Raw genomic sequence first — 21,417 nt, forward strand, 5'->3', positions numbered from 1 at the left:
CAATGAATAATAAGGCATTTACTAAGCATGTATGAATACATTTGTAAAAGAATACTAGTTAAGTCAAACTGTAACTAATTACTTTGGTAAACTGTGGGAAAATAACTTTCAAACAGGCAAACTGTTGTAGTTTTGCACTGGTAGCACAACACCTACAACATCCATGTATTGTCTTCATGAAGCGTTTTATTATCTATGCTTTAGCGGCCATGTGTAGCTCATAGGGGCTGGGAAATAATACTTAAAAGGTTGTGCAAGGCTGTAATTAGCACACTGCCTCCCCTCAAACATGTTATACTAGGGGCTTCCGTTGTTAGGTTCACTCAGCCAGCTTGTAGTAAGCTAACGAGAACTGCTATCTCACCATTTGTAGTTCCTTTTTTCCTGAGCAGTGCTTTTTATGATGTGATGTACCCTGTCTTGCTTTAAGCCCTATGCTGCTTTAATTTATTTTGCTAATGTGACCAAGTGTAGATTGATAACCATGTGTTGCAACTGACTGAATGCCTGTGGCTCTACCCTAATTATTGTAAAGCTGTTTCTGCTTAATTTATCATACTGATTTGTTCTTCTTCTCTCTCTCTTTCCAATGTACATAGCTTTCCATCCTACTATACTGTACTGAGACTTTCAGAGATTTCCTGGCCGGAGAATAAGGACGCCCTTCTATGAAAAACAGCCAACTTAACCTAATCTAAGGAAGCTTCTCCCCCCTACTTCAGAGTCCTAGGGAGCAAGGAAGTACGTGTTTTACAAACCTAGGTGTAGGACAGACCTTATTAAAATACCTTATAGCTATACTTGATAAACTACCTAGCCAGGTGCCCAGCAGCCATGCCCCTCTCTACCCCTAGCAACCAAACCTTTCTCCTTCTTATGTAGCCTCCAGAAGCTGATAACCAGAGCCTCCCTACTTTGATTTTCACTCTCTCTCTCTTAAGTCACTTCAGCTGCAATTTACTTTTCTCCCAGCAGGTGGCTACCTTCACTAGGCACATTTCTCATCCATTCTACCCCATCTCTCTCCTAGCCTAACTTAAAATGCAGCAGTGCTGTAGTAGATTGCATGTACATTTCTCTTACCATCCACCTCATTCCTCACTAGTGCACTCAGGGATCCCCCCTCTACTATCACTTGCACTGGGTTTTTACCTACCTGGTAGTACCCTCATAGGAATTAGCAATTCACAGATTGTTCCCTCTTCATTACTTGTCTGGACCTGCTCCATTCGCCCCGTGGGCTCACTCCGCTCCCCTAACCCCAATTTCCACCTACCCCCATTGTTCCTATGCTTATACCTCTCTAGCACACCCACATTCCCATTATCCAATCCAAACCTGCTTCCCATTAAGTAGTATTCACTAGGTAATCCATCACTCCTCCCTCATCATTACATACCATCATGCACCAACTTCAAAACTTTATTAAAAGCGCACCTAAAAACATGCTGGCTATGCCCTTGCAACTCCCACTCTAATATCATCCACCCCATCCAACTACTACCTTTCTTTCACCTCCACTAACTACCTTGATGATAGCAAGCTCAGATGCTCATAAGCCTAGTACTTATTATACAGTAGGAACTTCTCATTGTTACATTTGTTAATGCCTGTTATGTACTTCACAGATAAAGATTCCAGTTGTCTACTGATGTACTATGTTCTTCATCTGTAAATATGTTGCAAGTAATTTCTATGTTAAATTGTTAATCACTATGTAATCCAATGTAACTACTGTCTGTTTATTTTACTGTGGAGCTTTTCTCCCCGGGCCTCCACTGAAAATGGACCCACGTCCAGTCGGACACTCCCGGTCAACAAATTTAAATAAATAAATAAATACTTCACCTCACATTCACTACCTTACAAGTCCTACATCACAATGCCTATTGCACCCATGGATACATTAAACTCTTATACTCACTTCTACTTTTCCATTTTCTACCCTATATCCTAACAGCCTATGAACATCTCAACTATTCCAATTTCCACCAGCCCTCTAAACAAACACCCCTACCAGCTATATTCGCCACCCACAAACACATCAACATAAGATCAAAAGCCAGCTATCTCTTCCCAAAGTATCACAGTTGCCCATATTACCTATAAATATCTCCAAACCAAGAAAAACAAAAACATATTTTATAAACCCCTACTTCACACATACATACTACACCAACACCTCCTACTGGACGGTGACATTCATCTCAACCCTGGCCCCACCAACAACTGCCCCACTATCTCACTTAGACCCATTCCCTCTACCTTTCAGGCCCCCACAAGGCCTCCTAACTCCATATATTTAAGTGAGCTATGAAGATGAAGTATAAACAATAAAGTTACTTACCTTCATGGTCTTCTAGAGGTACATGCATTTGACATCTTATGTCTAACTGAAACATGGTTAAAAACAGCTAACCGAGACTTATAAAATCACCCCTCCAGGATACAATACTTTGAGATTAGATCGCCTGTACAAGAAGGGTGGGGGAGTAGCTATAATATATAAAGCAGGGCTCCAAGTTACTTCACTAGATATCCAACCACCTTCATATACTAATACTGAAATCCTTATCACTAAGCTTCACATTAACACCTGTAAGTCCATCTACATTATATGCTCTTATCTTCCTCCTGGTAATAACATCACCACCCTTGAAAATATCCTTAGCTAGCTTTCCACAAACTACCCACAAGAAACCATAGTGCTAGGTGACTTTAATATAGACTGGAATCGCTATACTACTGTTAATCCTACTAACCACATAAACCTACATGGTTTCTCCCAAACTATCACCTCTCCTACCAGAACCCACAAACCCACCAATAAAGAAAGCACTTTAGATTGGATTCTAACAAATACTCAGTATCTAACATATAAAGCAGGCACCCTGCCAGATGACATTGGTGATCACTCACTAACATATATAATTAGACAAAAGACTAATATTCCCTACCCAACCACATATAGCACACTTGTTCCAATAAACATTTTAACCCTGAAAGTTTCCAAAATCAACTTAGTGCATGTGATTGATCACATCTAAAACACCTCCGGCCAGAGGATTCAGCGACATACTTCAACACTAAATTCTTAGAAATCTAAAAGACTACCATGCCCCTACTTGTACTCTTAGGAACAGGACAAAAACTGATCTATGGCTAACAAAAGAAACTAGGCAGAAAATTCTACTTGGAAACAGAATTTGGTCCAAATGGTGCACTACTAAAAACCCAGCTGATCATATAAAATTTAAGCAGCTTAGAAATACTACTAAAACATCAATACTATTAGATAAAAGAAACTTCTACTTTCAACTTCAACAAACTAACCAACATAAACCACAAAAATTCTGGACAGGTATCAATAGACTCCCAGGTCACTCCAAGACACCAACTCCATCAGGAATAGCCCATGGGAATCCCAAACAAATTGCTGATGCCTTTAATACCTTATTTACTGATGCTATCCAATCACTTGCTAACTCATTACCTCCAGTATCCTCTAACCTGCCTTCCTCCTCTACTAGCTTACTGTCTTCATTTCAACTACAACCTGTTCCTACATCCCTCATCTGTACCCTTCTTCAAAAACTGAAACCATCTGCCCCCTCAGCTGAACTATTACCAGCCAAATATCTGCAAATAGCAGCAAAAGTTATAGCCTATCCTATTTCTATTCTAATAAACAGAACCATAACAGAAGGTACCATCCCATCTAGTTGGAAAATCTCCCATATAATCCCCCAACACAAAGGCGGTAATTTGACAGAACTCTCAAACTTTCATCCGATTGCCTTACTCTCTCCCTTAGCTAAAATTATGGAAAAATGCATCCACCGTCAACTGTTAGACCAGCTTCTCCAAAATAGCCTATTAGCTAACTCTTAACATGGCTTTAGGCCCTTCCACAGCACCACCACAGCCCTCCCATCCTTTTCTGACCACATTAACAAAAAACATAACAGTATCACTCTTTCCTCCACAATCTTTATTGATCTCTCAAAAGCCTTTGACATGGTCAACCATCAGCTACTGTTGAATATACTTTAGTCCCTCTCACTTGATACACAGGCATTACTATGGTTCAAGTCCTACTTAGAGAACAGGCAAGAGGCAGTGCTTTGGGATAATCCACCTTCCTGTCACCCTTGATGTACCTCACAGTTCTATATTGGGCCCTCTTCTATTCTCAATTTTTATCAATAATCTAAATGTAAACATCCCTCAAGCTACATGCATACAATATGCAGACAACTCCACATTAATATGCTCCGCTACTGGTCCTTCTGAACTGCAGTCCCTCACCCAAAATGTCTGAATTAGTAAAAAAATGGTTCTTACAGTGCTCTCCTCCTTAACCCCAAAAAGACAAAATTATTGCTCTTTAATCCCACACAAAAGTCCACCCCAATTGATTTCATTATCAAATCTAATAACAGCACTGTCATATCTCCTGACACTACCACCAAACTCTTAGGAGTAACAACAAACCACAACCTTAACTATGATACTCACATCAATACCACTATAAAATCAGTTAACAGAAAACTAGGCTCCCTCTATAAGATTAAACCCTTCCTTACTCCCATAGCTAGAACTACTATTGCCCACATCCACCTTATCTCAACTCTCCTCTATGCCCCAGCTATTTACACTAATCTATCTAAAAGCAACCTCAACAAACTGGCAACCTCCTACAATAACATTGCTACATTTGCAACTGGCTCCCCTTTTAGAACCCACCATTGTCAAAATCTAAAACAACTAGGTTGGCTGGAGCTGCAGAATCAGATTCAATTCCACCAACTTATTACTGCCCAGAAGACTTATCATCCTAGCAATATACCAACATTCATGAGTCTAATCACTCCATATAAAAATCTTACAGACCTACGCTCGGCAAATAACTACTGGTATCCAGACAAAAACCCAACAATAAAGCAGGGGATTCCATGAACGAAATAGAAACACTGCAAATGAAAAACTGCTGAAAAGCGGACAAAACGCAATGAGAGAAGGCCGTTAAAAACACAGGTTTAATACTCCAATGAAAATTCCAAGTAAAAGTTAGCGCTTTCGGCAAGTTAATTAACCCGCCTTCTTCAGACAAAACAGCAGGATGACGTGTTAAAATACTTATATAGTGCAATCAAATTACGAAAGCCAATCATAAAAACAAGCATTCCACAATTAATAAGTCTCCATGGAAACCTTAAAGTAATGACTAGCAAGTGTATATCTTGTAAAACAAATACTGTCATGTTAAAAAGAATAAATAACATGACCAGGAATACATACACAGACTATGTCATAGAATATGCTAACTCATCCGTTAGAATATCACAGTCGAAAAAATGAAAAAATTCAATAAAATATGTTTAAAACTATTTACATATTTTTTGATGATGTTCGCACCTGAATTGACAGCACTCCTATACGTTGTACCCAATAATAAAAGGTCATATAACACACATACAATTCAGCAAGATGGTAAACAATCGTACCTCTAATCCTGTTGCTAGAAATAAAGCATGTGTGTATGTATTAGACATCAAACTGGTATGTGCAAGAGAAATTCTCCGCTCACGGCAATAAGCCTGTATTAAAAAGCCGAAAGGTGTTACGGACTAAATGTTGCGTTGTCACAGCTGGACAATGCTATAGTGACCTTAACGCAACAGGAATCTAAATTAAAAAAGGCTATAAAGAAAAACACTTTACGAAACTAAAAAGAGCTAAAATTTTCCCCAAACTAGAATAGTCATCAAAAATCCACCCACAAGTTCTTTAAAGTTTAAAATTACAGGAGTGATAACAAACTATAAATTACTTGATCTCCGCATAGTATTATTACAATATTCTACACAGGAAGAGAGGTTACATAAATAATGAATATACTTGATGACTATTTATAGCCAAACTTAGATATACAGTTATTAACTAAATTAGTTACCCCTATTATTACGATGTATCAAAAAGTATGGCCAATAGTGAAATCCTATGATAATAGCGGCTAGTTCGGGGCCATATAGAAAAATTCTAGCCAAAACCAGTGAAATTGTTAGGGAAAACTTACACGTTAGTGTATTGAGGTCCCTAAATGTAATGTTATGCCTACCTGTTATAAGATAACCATTTTAGCACACATCTGATTGAAAGTGCCTCATTGATGCCAGGAAATAGATGGGCTCTAGTTCTAATCTGCCATAATAACTTGTCCATTTCCAAGCGTATTTGCCATGGGCCACCTCTTAAATCCATTTCCCTCTGTTGTAAGACCAAATATTGAAAAAAATGCCCTCTATACTCCATGCAATGCCTAGCTAAAGCATTGGTGACATCTTCTTTTATTATAGCATATTGATGTTCATATATTCTATTTTTTAGCTTTCTCTCGGTCTTGCTGATATAGAATGCATTGCAAAGGTTACAGAGAGCTACATAAATAACAGACTTAGACTGACAATTGAAGTGGCCAGTGACTTTATATTCCCTGCCATTAATACCAAAATGATTCACGACCTTGATATATTTACATTGGGTACACGATCCGCACCTAAACATCCCATGGGGTCTATTTGCACTACGGGTTGGTCTTCCTCTTTCGAGAATTGCTTTCATGTTGTCCCCTCTTCTGTAAGTAATCCTAGGGCATTCTCCTAAGAGAATACAAAGAGCCCTGTCATACTTGATAATGTCCCAATTCTTGTTGACAATTTCCCTAATCTTATGAGAGTCTAATGAGTAAGTGTGCAAAAAGCTTGTATTGAACTTGCAACTCTCATTATTTTTGTTGTTATTAGCTATTAAAATTAGTTCAGATGGTAACTGTTCGTTACTAAGAGCTAGATTGTTATTAACATGACCCGAAAGAAGTGGAAAGAAGTGACCTTCATCGCGTTTATGCGATACCTCTGTCACTACCTTAGATATCAAAGTTAGCGGGTAGCCCCTAGATACAAACATGTTAGTAAGATTAGTACATTCCAAAGTAAAATCCTGAGGGTCTGTCACCATACGGGCAGCTCTTACAATCTGCCCTTTTATAACAGCCCTCTTTTGGTGGTAAGGATGATTACTTGAGAAATGTAACAAAGAAATGGAATAAGTCGGTTTTCTGTATATACAGCTTTTAAACCTTTTATTGATTTTGTCATTGGTAAGCATGATATCCAGATAATTGATCTGTGTATCTTCAATGCTATAAGTAAATTCCAGGAAATCAGTTGTTTTAGAAATCCTATCAATAAAAATTCCCTTTTACCGCCCCAAATGCAAAAAATGTCATCCTGGTACCGTGTGTACCAGGTGACATGTTGGAGAAATAGCTCGTCTTTAAATAGGAAAGTAGACTCCCAAAAAGCAAGAACAGCATTGGCAAATGTTCCACCACAAGGCGAGCCCATGGCTATGCCTGAGGTTTGCAAATAAAAGTTGTTTTCAAAGACAAAAAAAATTGTTAGCCAAGACAATTTCCAATAGAGTCTCTACCAAGTTGATGGTATCATGCTCTGCATTTTTAGACAGCATAAAATCCCTCACCCAGGCGAGGCCAACCTTTTGTGGTATGACAGTATATAAATCTTTGACATCAATGGTCAAGAACAACACCTCCTCACTGTAAGTGAGTTTGTTAATGTTCTCCAAAAAAGACCAAGAGTCTTTACAGATGTGCTTCTCACTGTCAATAAGAGGTTTTATAATACTGTCTACATATTTGGCACATGCCTGGGTGATGGAACCCCTCCCATCAACGATGGGTCTAAATGGAGGGGCGTTCAGCCGTTTGTGTAGCTTAGGTGTTCCAAAAAATGCAGGAATTCTTGGGGCCGGCATAGTCAGATATTTGTGAGCGTCTGTATCAATATAACCCTCAAGAAACAGGTCGTTTAAGATGTTATTAATTTTTCTATATGCCCCATTTGTCTCATTTAGAGAGGATAATTTATAAGCAGGAGTGTCGAGATGTTAAAACATGTATTCCACGTATTTGCAATGATCCATGAAGACAATTCCACCACCTTTATCGGGTTTCATGGCCCTAATGTGACAATCTCGTAACAAATGGATGAAATCCCTTTCTAAGGGAGTAATGTTAGAAAAATGTTTTTGGTTATTGTACATAACCTGGTTTTTAATAGCCCATAAATCCATCTCACACATGTTTTCAAATGTGTGTAAAGTAGGATGTAAAGGGGGATTATATGAGCTAGCTACCCTTAGTAAACTAACTGTGGATGTATCATTACCCATGAGGAAGTCCAAAGTTTACGTGTGTATACTTTTAAATCTATAATTATTTTACCGATGTCCATATGACGACCAGGGACAAAGGAAAAATCCTTCGCCAAAAAGTCAACAATGTCCTGCTGAATATTCAAAGTAGTATAATTATAGACCGTAAAGTCTCCATTGGTACTTTTATGTAGTTTTGGTTGTGTACCAAAATCTAAAAAGTCAATCATCTCCTGCGCCCCCGTCTCCTGTTCCTCGTGTTGTTCAGCGTTTGAACACGGGGGCGGTTGTTCCCCCGGGGAGTGTTCACCAATTGAAAATCCTGATTGTTAAACGAATTATGAGGTTCAGGACAGTCCATAGCCGCCATTGACGGCTCTCCGCCTTCCGTAGACGGATTTATTTGATTGCTGTTATTATTAAGCCTAGGACTCCTTCTTGGAGCAGGTCTTTGATTGTCATGATTATTGTTAATGTTTGATGAATGAGTCTGAGTAGAATGTGAATTGTTTGAATCATTGTCCAAGGTGTCAATAGAATTAATAGTTGGCCGCTGCAAAAGTCTGGGGTAAGCACATTTGTTAGCATAGTCTTTCATGTCTCTAGTTAATTTCTTTTTCTTAGTGACTACCAATTTATCCATAGTGGCGTCAATGCTAGAAAAAATTCTGCAGTATTCATATTTATATCGAGGAAACTCGACATCCAATTTAATGTCAGTTTCAAGTTTTTCCAATTCAGTTTTTAATTTAATAATATCACTGGTATAAAACACTATGAGTGCCTGCAGAAATTCAAACCCTTGCCTGTCAAATAATTCTATTAATTCTTGATAAAAAGGAGAGTCATCCGTTAATCCTGCAGGAAAACGCCATTGACATAGACCTTTAGGAATGATCTTGTTCCTAATACATTCCTGTAAATATGAGGTCTCTAGCTGTAGCTTTTTACACTTGAACAATTTCGCATCAAAAAGATCTATTTTGATGCCTAAATTCTGATTCTCCATATCTGGTGGGGCAAAACTGCCCCCTTCAGTATTGTCCCGTGTTGTGAAAAAATTGTTATTGTCCAAAAAATTATTAAATTACCGGAATCCCATCCAAGTTACGAGGGGCATTCTCGTTGCCTCGTATTTGCAATGCAGGCTGTGCTGTATCCCTCTGGGGCCAGTTTCCGATAAGTGAAGTGGGATGGTACTGTTCTGTTAGAGCCACTGGTCGGTTAACTTCAGTGGAAGAAGCTAAGTTATTGACCGTAGAGTTAGGAGAACGCTGACCATTAGGTATAAATCCTTCATTAGAATCCACTAAGGGGGTCCGTCTATTGTTAATATTAATACTAGTAGTTGGAGTCAAATTAGAGAAAGCATCCACCTTTTGAGTTAGTACGTCTACTCTTTGTAGGAGTGCCTCAACAAGCAACGCAAGGTTCCCTGGAGAAGAGTCGTTGCCACGATTGCCTTCATCCCGCTGAGTAAACAATGTAGGTGAAACAGCCTCTCCGGTATCATCCGCCATAATGACACACCACGAACGAAATAGAAACACTGCAAACGAAAAACTGTTGAAAAGCGGACAAAACGCAATGAGAGAAGGCTGTTAAAAACACAGGTTTAATACTCCAAGTGAAAATTCCAAGTAAAAGTTAGCGCTTTCGGCAAGTTAATTAACCCGCCTTCTTCAGACAAAACAGCAGGATGACGTGTTAAAATACTTATATAGTGCAATCAAATTACGAAAGCCAATCATAAAAACAAGCATTCCACAATTAATAAGTCTCCATGGAAACCTTAAAGTAATGACTAGCAAGTGTATATCTTGTAAAACCAATACTGTCACGTTAAAAATAATAAATAACATGACCAGGAATACATACACAGACTATGTCATAGAATAAGCAGGGGATTCACTTTTCTCTAACACCGTGGGAAAAACCTGGAACCTGGTGAGCTCACATCTCTTTCTTCAACTTCACTATTTAAAAAGAAACTCAAAATATACCTTACAACCCACTGGCTATGCCCATGTACTAACCCAGACTAAGAATCCCCTTCCTGTTATCATAGATTCTCGCACAAAAATACTAATTGGTTCATTGCTACATTTTAAGTCCATCTCCTTCCTACACCTCTGTTAAACTGATCAGTTAGCTAGTTTGAGACTATATAAAGTCCATCCTTCTTAGAAACTATTACAGGATATGATGATGTTACCCAGCTTGGACTTTATGAATGTGTCACTGCCTTGTAAATAATGTATCCCTGCCTTGTAAATATTTTTTTTTCTTCTGTGATGTATATCCAACTCGGACTTTAGGAATGTCTCACTCCCTTCTAAATTATTTTTCTTCTATTATTGTTTGGTCTTTAAAAAAATATATTTAGTTATCTCTCGTGATTACTATGTTGCTATGTAAACAGCTGTATTGTCTGAAAAGTATACTGTGTCTGTAGTTGCAACTATCTGTTTTGTGTGTGGAGCTTTTCTCCCTGGGCCTCTACTAAAAATGGACATATATCCAGTTAGACTAGCCCAGTCAACAAATGTAAAATAAAACATTAATACTTTGAATAACAACAATCTAGATGCAAGTACAGATAAACTAATACTGGGAGGATGATTAAGGTGACTGCTACCTACATCTGCACTTGGATCATAAGTGCTGCTTTGGACTTTGTTAAACTGTTTGCCTATCTGATACCTAATGACAGTAAAGGACAGTACAGGATCAGTAACATCCATACATGCTACACATGAAGCAGTGTTTTACTGATTATGGCAAAGTGGAATAAAACTCCGTGTATACAGACCTCAGTACTTTATTAAACGAATATTTTAAAAACACAATCACAGATCTAGCGCTTTCATCTGCCGAATGCAGACTTCTTCAGAATAATGAATGTGTGGTGCCAGTGATTTTTATACAATTTAAAACAATTAATTAATCCATTAATTACACAAATTCATTTGAAATTTAAAGCCATACCCATTATTTTCTAAAATAAATTCCATATGTGAAATGCAATTTAAACAGTCAACCACAGACTCCCTTGGGGACTTGTTCTATTAGGGACCAGTCTAATTAAAGTGCTTCAGTGCCTTTTGTAGTTTAATAAATATTTGTTTTTATACATAATTATTAAAAAATGCCTATGTTGTATAAAAAAGAAAAAAATAAAAAAAGAAAAAAATACATATATATATATATATATATATATATATATATATATATAGGAGACTAGTGCCTTATTTAAACATTCTGTTGACTGTGTAGGTTTCACTGATTTTAAGTTTGGGATTTTGGAACATGTTAAACCTGATCCAAGGGGAGGAGATGTCAAAAACCACTTGCTTCAAAAAGAAATTAGGTGGCAACTGAGGCTAAAATCAAACATGCCTCCCGGGCTTAATGAGTACACAAACATTAAGGCTATATTAGTGGAAAAAGCCTCTAGTGTATAAATAATAGTTAGTGTTTGAATACACATCATATTTATATATTTTTAAATGAAAAGCATGTTTATATGTGTCAACACAACCAACAAACACATTTTGAGATTTTTTTGAATGGTGTTAACATAATAATTGTTTAAAACATCCATGATGGTATACTTAGTTTTGTAAATATTAAATTGTCTCAAAATAGTTTTCAACAATAATATACAACAACAGTTTTTAACAATAGTTTTTAATAATGACAACATACACCTTTTTAGATACATTTTTACAAGTCACTAACATTTTACATTCACTTCACTATTTATTCATTTATTTATTTATTTATTTATTCATTTATATTATATTAATAATCAGCTAACAAGTAATAACGCAATATTACATGTAATGTAATTCAATGTATATATATATATATGTATTTTTTTCTTTTTTTCTTTTTTTCTTTTATACAACATAGGCATTTTTTAATAATTATGTATAAAAACAAATATTTATTAAACTACAAAAGGCACTGAAGCACTTTAATTAGACTGGTCCCTAATAGAACAAGTCCCCAAGGGAGTCCGTGGTTGACTGTTTAAATTGCATTTCACATATGGAATTTATTTTAGAAAATAATGGGTATGGCTTTAAATTTCAAATGAATTTGTGTAATTAATGGATTAATTAATTGTTTTAAATTGTATAAAAATCACTGGCACCACACATTCATTATTCTGAAGAAGTCTGCATTCGGCAGATGAAAGCGCTAGATCTGTGATTGTGTTTTTAAAATATTCGTTTAATAAAGTACTGAGGTCTGTATACACGGAGTTTTATTCCTGTTTGGTTTTTAGAACTTTTATTTTTGATTATGGCAAAGTGTTAAGGTAATGTACAGTAGACTAGGCACTAAAGTTTGTAAATTATACAAAAGCAGACACAGAGTTTTTCATCTAAAAAGCTTATCCCAAGGGAAACACTGATGCTGACTTCCTGGAGAAAGTGTCATAAAACTACAAACTTTACTGTAGGGGGTTGCAAGGCTGTCAGATTAGCTTTGAAGGAGACTGTAAAGAAATAAAAACTAAACAGGCATGCCACCATTTTTTGCACATTCCTAAATATAATTATTACAGGCTATGTATTACTTCTTGATTTAGTCACAGTTAGTGTTTCAAATTGAAAAAACTATGTTGCCAGAATACTCTGCCAAAAGTGAAAAAATACTGATAATTAACCACAAATTTATTTACAGAATTATAGAAAACAGGACTAAAAATAAACTCATAATCAAGTGCCAGCCAGCCAACCATCTTTATTCTCCAAACATCAAAAGTAGTAAGGGAACTAGATTACATATTAAATAAAATATGACTACTACAAATGTAACATTGGGCATACACACATCCCACATATGTAACACTCAATATAGTCATCAATTAACTGTGCTCCTAGTCCCCTAACCTGCAGCAGTCAGTCCCACTAAGAAACATGACCATGATGTAGCTATACAACTCCCAAGGATAGTAACACATACAGCAAACTCCAAATGAAATATCAGAAAGCTAGTAGTGTTGCATATTTAACTCACTCTTCCCAAGGTAAACAAACATTGTACAGAAGACAGTATCCTCCCCATTCTTCTCAAGAGTCCCTAATTTTGCTTTATATTCTGCTCTATCCCTCATACAACTTTTAATGTTTTGATGTCCTGATAAATTTTACAACTGTGGATTATAGACACAGAGTTTTGTGCTAGAAAAAATGCATACTGATACAAAGTATACCGTTTTATTCTTAAATTAATTAACCTGTTTCTGATATGAGCCAGTAGTTCCCACGTTATTTTTGGATTTGTCCCCTTATTCTTAAGCAAAGAAGTTAAGAACTATGACCCCCCCCCCCCCAAAAAAAAGCCTTAATCCAAAAGAACTACAGGATCTACAAAACAAATATTGATCGCATGTACTTTAATGATATACACCAATAATGGAGGAAAGCGAAACAAGTGTTTGTTGAATACTGACAGATAATTGGAAAGCTTATGACAGAACTACCCCACTACAATCATGAATTCTACTAGTAGTATTTATGAGATCTAAACTGAAGAAACATTCCCCGTTTGAGTACTGCAGCAAGGCCCACATAACGTCATTTCACTTAAAAACAAACACAGAGTAATAAGGCAAGTATTACTACTATTTTACCTTGTAAACTGCCACACAAGCACATGTATATCCTAAATGGACACCAATAGCCGCCATAGTTAGAAGAAACGCCGCTTTACCTTATGGGAACCGGCATACAAAGCAATGGAATAGTTGAAAGCTGGATTGCGTCATCACACTAGTTAGCCAATAGAAGTATAGTTACCCAGTGTTTTCGGCTGGGGGAGGGGTACTTCAGTAGTACGTGTTTTCACGTGTAGTGAAGGCAGTGATTTTAATCAGTGACAGATTGCGTTTTTTTTTAGTTGAAGTAGTTGTTTCAAGCTCGTAGGATTTATATGACTTGTAGAAAGATTGAAGTCATGCGGTTGAAGTGTGCTGTAGCAGCGGCGCTTATATTATTAAGCGTAGGTCCCCTGGAATCCGTTTTACCGAATGGAGAATGTGAAGGTGAGAGGATTAATCCTGCTCACAATCACGTTGTGATGTGACGTTGGTTATTTAGTCTGGCGACTGCCTTAACAGCTCTGCTTGCTGTGTTGTGCCTGGATTTTTTATTGCCTGTACATGTTCCTGTATTGTAAATAAACAACGATGTAAACCCTCTATTTGTTTAATTTTGCCTTAACAATATTACAACTTCGGATGTGCTGTATTTAACGTACCTTACATGCGAACGGCTAGTGGCTTTCCACTGAAGTGGGTGCTTACGAGTGACGTACTTAACCAACTTAATGTAACAGAATAATTAAAAAAAAATGTGTTACTAATTGCATTATTGTATTGTAGCACCATACGTTGCTGTCAACTTAGTCATTTGATTTGAATATATTTGTGTATAACTTCTAACGTGTGATGAGCTTCCCTTTTGCAGCATTGTTCGCCGGCCTGTCTTGCCCTGGAGTCAGATCCTTGAAGAGAAAATGGAAAAAAGTGGCTTGTTGGAGTCTAAATAGCTTACCCCCCCCACACACACACACACACACAAAAACACGTTCATTATATATTTTTTTTAATTTGTATTCTCTTTGGTTCCACACCTTTCATCCTTTGTGGTACGTACTGTAGGTCATAATTTAGCTCTAAGAATCGTGGTGTAATATAGGGAGAAGACTGCCCGTAGACTATTATTTCAGTTAGTGAAGGTGTGTTGCAAACAATTGCACGTGGTTCTGCTTGTTTCGAGTTTGACCAGTGCAAGACTAACTGCCATTGTGGATCATTTTAAGCCTAGCCAATTTCCCTTTTTGTGCTCTGAATAACCAAGGGCTGTATTACCCCCATGAGAATAACTGAGATCAGACCGTTGATAATTTAAGGGAACCCATGCATGGAATAAAGCATTTAAGAGCTGCCACTGTTCATTAGTAGTACATGAACTTTGTTTTACGTGGATGGGGAAGTCTGTTCCACAGCAGTGGTATCTGAAATGTATCTATCCATTCAAACCGTTCTGTTGATTTTGCACAAGCGGTTTGGATCCCTAGACAGACTATTTTTTATACTATTTGGCTTGTTGATATACAGTGAATTCATCAGTAATGGCCCCGAAGATGTCTTGCGTGCTACACATAGGTCACCTCTTAACACTATTTAGGATGCTCAGTATAGTGACAGGGCTTTGAGTCATTTCGCTGTAGGACACGTTTAGGCTATGTGTACTTTTAGTTGGGTATCTCTGGGTGTTCCAGTTGTTGCGCGTGTCTGGACAGATATGTGCCAAAGTGAGCATTATATTCAATGATAGGTCTAATGGGTTAAAAGATGACAGTAACATCCCTAGATGTAATCCCTTTGTTTATAAGCTGTGCATTGTAGAAGGACCTTCTTATAACAGCAGATTCACGTTAGTCAAAAGTTTTGTTACACAAGTTCCCATATCTCAAAGAACTGAATCAACTCTTAAAGGCATATTGTCAGTGTGGTAGCTCCCTGGGGTAGATGACTTCTCAAAGGATATAAAAATGCCTTTTTTTTTTTTTTTGGCACATAATTTCAGTCCACAATTCTGGTGGCAGTTATTTGAAAGAAAACTTTCCTGCAGGATTGCTAAGACATTTCTGGATTGCAGTCATCTGCAAACTTTGCCAGTCGGAGCCCTTTGGTATTAGCTTTTACTTCAGAAAAGTATATGCCACACAGGAGAGGTCCCAACACAGATCCCTGGGGGCCTCCACTGGTAACTGGTCCCTTTTTGGAGGTAACTTCCCTTAAATCTGCTTCATGTTGTTGACGCACATAATAGTCACATAATTTTGATGTTGATTAACACAGTTTGCTAAAGAAATATTACTCTTTGATTGGCCGAGTGTGAGATAGTGTTAGACTGTCTTCTGTATGTGCTGGGGGATGGCGGCATTTGCTTTTTACCTGGAGTTTTTCTACCACCATTGCTCCCCTAACCAGGAATGGCCTCAAGTCAGCTGGTGCCCTAGGCAAAAGCCTCCATGCCCCCACCACAGCACCTGGTGCCCCCATCCTGGTTTACCTACACCATACCCCAAATAAATACTGGAAAAGTGCCCCAGGCTGCCTAGTTGGCCTGTGCCTAAGGCCGGCTATGCCCCCAAACATTTACAAAGATCTGCTTTGTTGGCCTTTTGTAGGGGTATGTAATAGCCAGCTGGCTATGACTTGCTCTTCACTTTGCTGGCATGACATGTAATATACTTTTTTTTTTTTTTTTTTTTTTTTTTTTTTTTTTTTAGTAAGCTGTATTGGTGAGAACATAAACATGAACTCCTTATCTGTACATTGAATAAATAAAATGCTTGTTGCATTCATGCCACCATGCAGAAAATTTTAATAACTGACAATTTTTATTAAATGATCAAATGTGTGGATTGCTGAATGTAAATGTTATACACTCCATTTAGACAAGTTACATTAACACTTGGGTAGTTTATTTTAATTTATTATTATCAAAGATTATTCTACCATTCCACAAACTTCCTATTTTAATGTGTAAAGTCATTAGGAGCAGTACATTATAGTGGGACTTTTTCATTATTTTAGCATATTTGTGTTATGGTACTTGTAGAAAAAGATTTCTTAATGTGTGGTACTGTGTACAGAGTTATTGGATCACCACAGTACCAAAAATAATGCAAGTACTGGTTTGCTGTTCAGCAACTCAGTCTACTTGGCCCCCTTTACTTTTTGGGCAATGTGTTGTCTCACCACCAAGTTACAGTGCTGGAATATTTGCAGAGATGACTTTTGCTTTTCCTACAAATTTTTCAGTTTTTAAAATCATAAAAACCTTGATTTTAAATGTAATAAAAACAAAACACTTTCTAGTCCTTTAGTGCATAGTTAACTATTACATTGGCACAATAAATGCATTAGTGACAATTAACCTAAACTAAAGTAACCCAAAACAAAATTGAAGTGTGATAGCATGCACTGCACATTGTCCATACCACATAGTAGTAGGTAATGGCTACCTGGTTCTTGGTGGTGGGGGGTCTTGTAAACAAATCACATTTTTTTTCAAACTAAGCAAGCTCCCTGTCGAAACCGTTGCTCTTAAGGTAAAGTCTAGGATTATTATCGGGCTAAGTTATTTGCTCAGACCCATGCAGTAGGGAGTTGACTGGAATTCAAAATAAGGGCTGCTACAGGTCTTAAGCACATTTCATTCTGTAAAACTTTTTAAAACTGGAAACTACTAAACTCACACAACGCTCCACCTCTCTCGGGCAGCAAAGCCAGACGCAAACAGTAATAGCACTATTCCAATCCAAAACTACTCAGTTCGATGCTGGAAAATTTTTACAAACGCGCTTTATTTCACTTTACGCATTAAGTGTGCAAGTAATCATACACTTTTCGTCAGAGAGGCTGTCTGTGATTATAGATCTGGCTTGATTGTGCATGCATAATAAAATGTTACAATGATTTTTGGTTGATCTCCATTAAAATCAGAGGTATACCCAGTCAAAAAGTGATTATTTGGACAAAGAGAGGCAGTGTGTGTATGTGCATCTATAGGACAACTTGAAAGACATTTCTGTGAGCAACATTGTTTTTACTGGATTACAGTTAAACAGCAGAGGTTGTTTTACTTAGAAAATTTGTATTGGGGAGGGTGTGTGTGTGTGTGTGTGTGTGTGTGTGTGTGTGTGTATAAAAGCAACTGATCCCTGCTAAATGGTCTTCAGTCTGTTTTGTCAGGCATGATATGTGTTGGGGAGGGAGAAAATGTGCAAGGAAATAAGCATTGCAGCTTTTATATGTATTTGCTGACTTCACAGTCATGAGTCAAAGGAGGGGTGTACCTTGTCAGAAGACCCATATTTTACCAGAACAGTCTGCACACAAAAGGAGCTAAGTATTATTTTTTGAACAAAAGAAAGATGCAATCCATGATTGGGTTTTTAAGAATTGTTACCTTGTTTGTTATAGTTTTGCACTGTATTTTTGTAAGTCTTATTAAATTCAAGTTCACAACAATTTTCACATTTTCATTTTTCAAACTGCTATAAAATGTGATTGCATTTACTCTGCAGGAAACCTACATTTCGTCTTCTTTCATGGAAGAAATATGTAGTAAAGTCATAAATATATTTTTCTAGTAAGTTATCAGAACCAATTTGAAAGTCATGTTTTCATGTATTTAAAATGTTTAAAAATATTAGTATTAATTATATATTAGCATTTAGGAATTCAGCTCCAGATTGTAGCATTGCCTCACTGGACTCCTATGAAAATAGCCAGCCAGTTTAAGCCTAGCCTTAAGCAGCATTCTACCTTCTCCAAGAATTGATGTCTCAGTACAAATACAAAATTATTGACTTTAACAATTGGCTTAGTTTTTGGTGTCATTGCAAGGGGTAGCAATATCTGTCAGCCTGGGAAGACATGGTTGGCAGGCCACACTGCTTGCTTGAGATGGTTTGCACCTGACTCCTCTATGCTTTGCCATTTTTAGGCAATGTCAAAATAACCAACCTCCCTCCATAACCAGATTCTCTCTAGATAAATTCTGAAGTACTGCTGCTGCTGAAAGCTAGGAGTCTAAACAAGAAACTGCACTCCTCACTTTGGAAGATGCTGACAACTGTGCAGTCACTTGAGACATGGTTCAAAGGCACAGAAAGCACCCAGGCCATGCAGGGCTACAGTGGCTTCCATAGTTTCAGACCATAAACTGAGAGTGAAAGAACCAAAGGAGGAGGAGTATCCATCTTCATTAAAGATAAGTTCACCTCAAGACTTGTTAAACAGTATGACTAACGAGCTGATCCATGTACAATTAACTATAGGCAAAGACCCCTACCACATCATGGCTAGCTGGAAGTTCCCCACCATGAAACAGGAAAAGTAAACTGCATACTTGGACTTACTGGAGTCACTTGCCATACAGCCGAACACCTTATTCATGGGTAAGTTTAATTGTCCTGCCATCAACTGGGGGAAACACACAAACACCAATATTCTGGCTCAGAGGTTCTTGATTTTTGTCAGTGGAAAAGTAAATTGCATACTTGGACTTACTGGAGTCACTTGCCATACAGCCGAACACCTTATTCATGGGTAAGTTTAATTATCCTGCCATCGACTGGGGGGAAACACACAACCACAAATATTCTGGCTCAGAGGTTCTTGATTTTTGTCAGTGGAAAAGCTAGTTGGCACACCCACAGTATGTTCAAATGTCCTAGACATAGTACTAACATGGGAGAACATTACCCCCCCCCATTTGATTTCCTCCCTGATAACATTGCACCATAAATCAGTCTTGTTTGATGTAACTATAAGAGCCAGATACTCTGTCAAATGCAAAAATGGAATTTTTCTAGGACAAATTACTGCCTACTAAGTGATGGTATAAGAAGTTTCAAAGCCCCCTCAAACACAGATAACAAGGACTCCTATGCAGAGGAGTACACCAATGCCCTGTGTAACTTTTTAGTCAGTTCTATATAATTAGCTATACCTGACCTGGTTAAAACCAGGTCTTGCTGAAAAAATAAGCCACCTTGGTGGACCTCTAGTGTAAACAGGTTATAAAACAAAAGAAAGAAACTAATGCCCAAGAGCAAGAGGGAACTGGCTCAGCAGGGGAAGAAATCCCACTCTAGCTTAAACAAATTTGTCAAGTCCACCAAAGCTAATTACAAAGCAAAAATAGCCTCTCTAGTTAAGGTTAATCACAAGGCATTTTTTAATTGCATCTGAAATCTAAAAGGGAAAACCTAGCTATGCACTGAACTGGTTGCAGATGTCACCTATACTCAACCAGAGGTAATGGCGAACTTGCTAGTTGACAGATTTGGAGAAAACTTCATCTCCTGGTTCCCTCCATTCATCTTCCAAAGTATGCCTGCCATCATTCCTCAGTCTATTATCCCAAGAGAGCAGGTTATCTCAATGCTCTCCAAGGCCAAACACATGGCAAGAATGGGACCAGACAATGTCCCAAGTTGCCTTTTACACAACTTAAAATATGACCTAGCAGACCCACTTGGATTCCTGTTTAATCACAGTCTGAGAACTGGCAATGTTCCTGCAGAATGGAAGACAGCAACAGTAATCCCGCTGCACAAAGGGGGACTGTCAACCAACCCTGGGAATTATAGGCCCATAAGCCTGACTAGCCTCATTTGAAGGCCATGGAAAGAATCATTATGGTCCTTATTAACAAGGACACAGGTAATCAACAAACTCTGGACCCAACCCAGTTCGGATTCATTAAAGGTAGATCATGTCTGTTGAGCATTGTTGACTTATTCAAGAAAGTCACCAAGGCCCTGGACAAGACGAAGAGTGCATTCTGCCTGTCTTGACCTAGCCAAAGCATTTGATACAATCCCCCATTCAGGTATTCTAGAGCAACTCTCCCATTTGGGAATGAACTCTTACATTACATGATGGGTAGCCATCTGGCTCACTGACAGGACACACACTGTCAAAGTGGGTGGCTTCACATCTAGCAAAAGACCAGTCACTAGTGACATACCACAAAGTTCTGGGCCGGGCCCCTATTTATTTCTCAGAACTACATGTGAACTTGAAAGGCCTGTGGCTGACCAAGTTCACTAACGGTTGCAAATTGGGTGCAATCAGGGAGTCCCCCAAATGATGTTATACTGCAGACAGGGTTAACACAGAAAATGACTGGTGCCAAAGCCACGGATTAAAGTTAAATATAAAACAATGCATTATTCTTTCCTAAATACATTATAGACAGCACCAGCCCCCCCCCCCCCGCCCGTGTAGACCCAGTGGTATGTGATATGGGTACTCAGGTTGATACAATCTGAACTTTGACCACTATGTATCTACAGTAGTAAGGAAAACCTTCTATGTGGCGCATCTTATAAGCAAAGATATCGCATCTAGATTGAATTCCATTATATTCAGCCCTCTTCAGAGCAGTAATTGAGTACACCGCTCCCTTTTCCATGTACCTCACCAGACAGCTGCAACAATTGGAGAGACCACCAGTGGTTTCTTACTAAGAAATTACAGGATGCACAAAACAAGTCTTGTGTGGAAATACTGAAAGTCCTGTCACTGTATTCTGTGTAATACAGGTTGCTTAGGGGTGACCTGTGCCTGGCTTA

At 37.9% G+C, this 21,417-nt stretch overlaps 2 protein-coding genes across 3 annotated transcripts in view; one reads left to right on the forward strand and one right to left on the reverse strand.

Annotated features, from left to right (window-relative positions):
* Positions 1-14,103, reverse strand: part of HSPA14 (heat shock protein family A (Hsp70) member 14) — a 580,056-nt gene extending 565,953 nt beyond the window's left edge. For both annotated transcript variants that reach the window (XM_044088271.1, XM_044088270.1), the window contains exon 1: positions 13,886-14,103. In XM_044088271.1, the coding sequence (XP_043944206.1) occupies positions 13,886-13,942 (57 nt within the window). In that variant the 5' untranslated portion in view covers positions 13,943-14,103. The remainder of the gene's footprint in view (positions 1-13,885) is intronic.
* A 55-nt stretch (positions 14,104-14,158) lies between these two features.
* The window catches only part of LOC122815618 (cerebral dopamine neurotrophic factor-like), a 134,722-nt gene continuing 127,463 nt past the window's right edge, over positions 14,159-21,417 (forward strand). The window contains exon 1 of the mRNA XM_044088273.1: positions 14,159-14,296. Within this exon, the coding sequence (XP_043944208.1) occupies positions 14,185-14,296 (112 nt within the window). The 5' untranslated portion in view covers positions 14,159-14,184. The remainder of the gene's footprint in view (positions 14,297-21,417) is intronic.

The sequence above is a fragment of the Protopterus annectens genome, chromosome 11.part0 (genome assembly GCF_019279795.1).
Source record: "Protopterus annectens isolate FY-2018-M chromosome 11.part0, PAN1.0, whole genome shotgun sequence".
NCBI classification, from domain to species: domain Eukaryota; kingdom Metazoa; phylum Chordata; order Ceratodontiformes; family Protopteridae; genus Protopterus; species Protopterus annectens.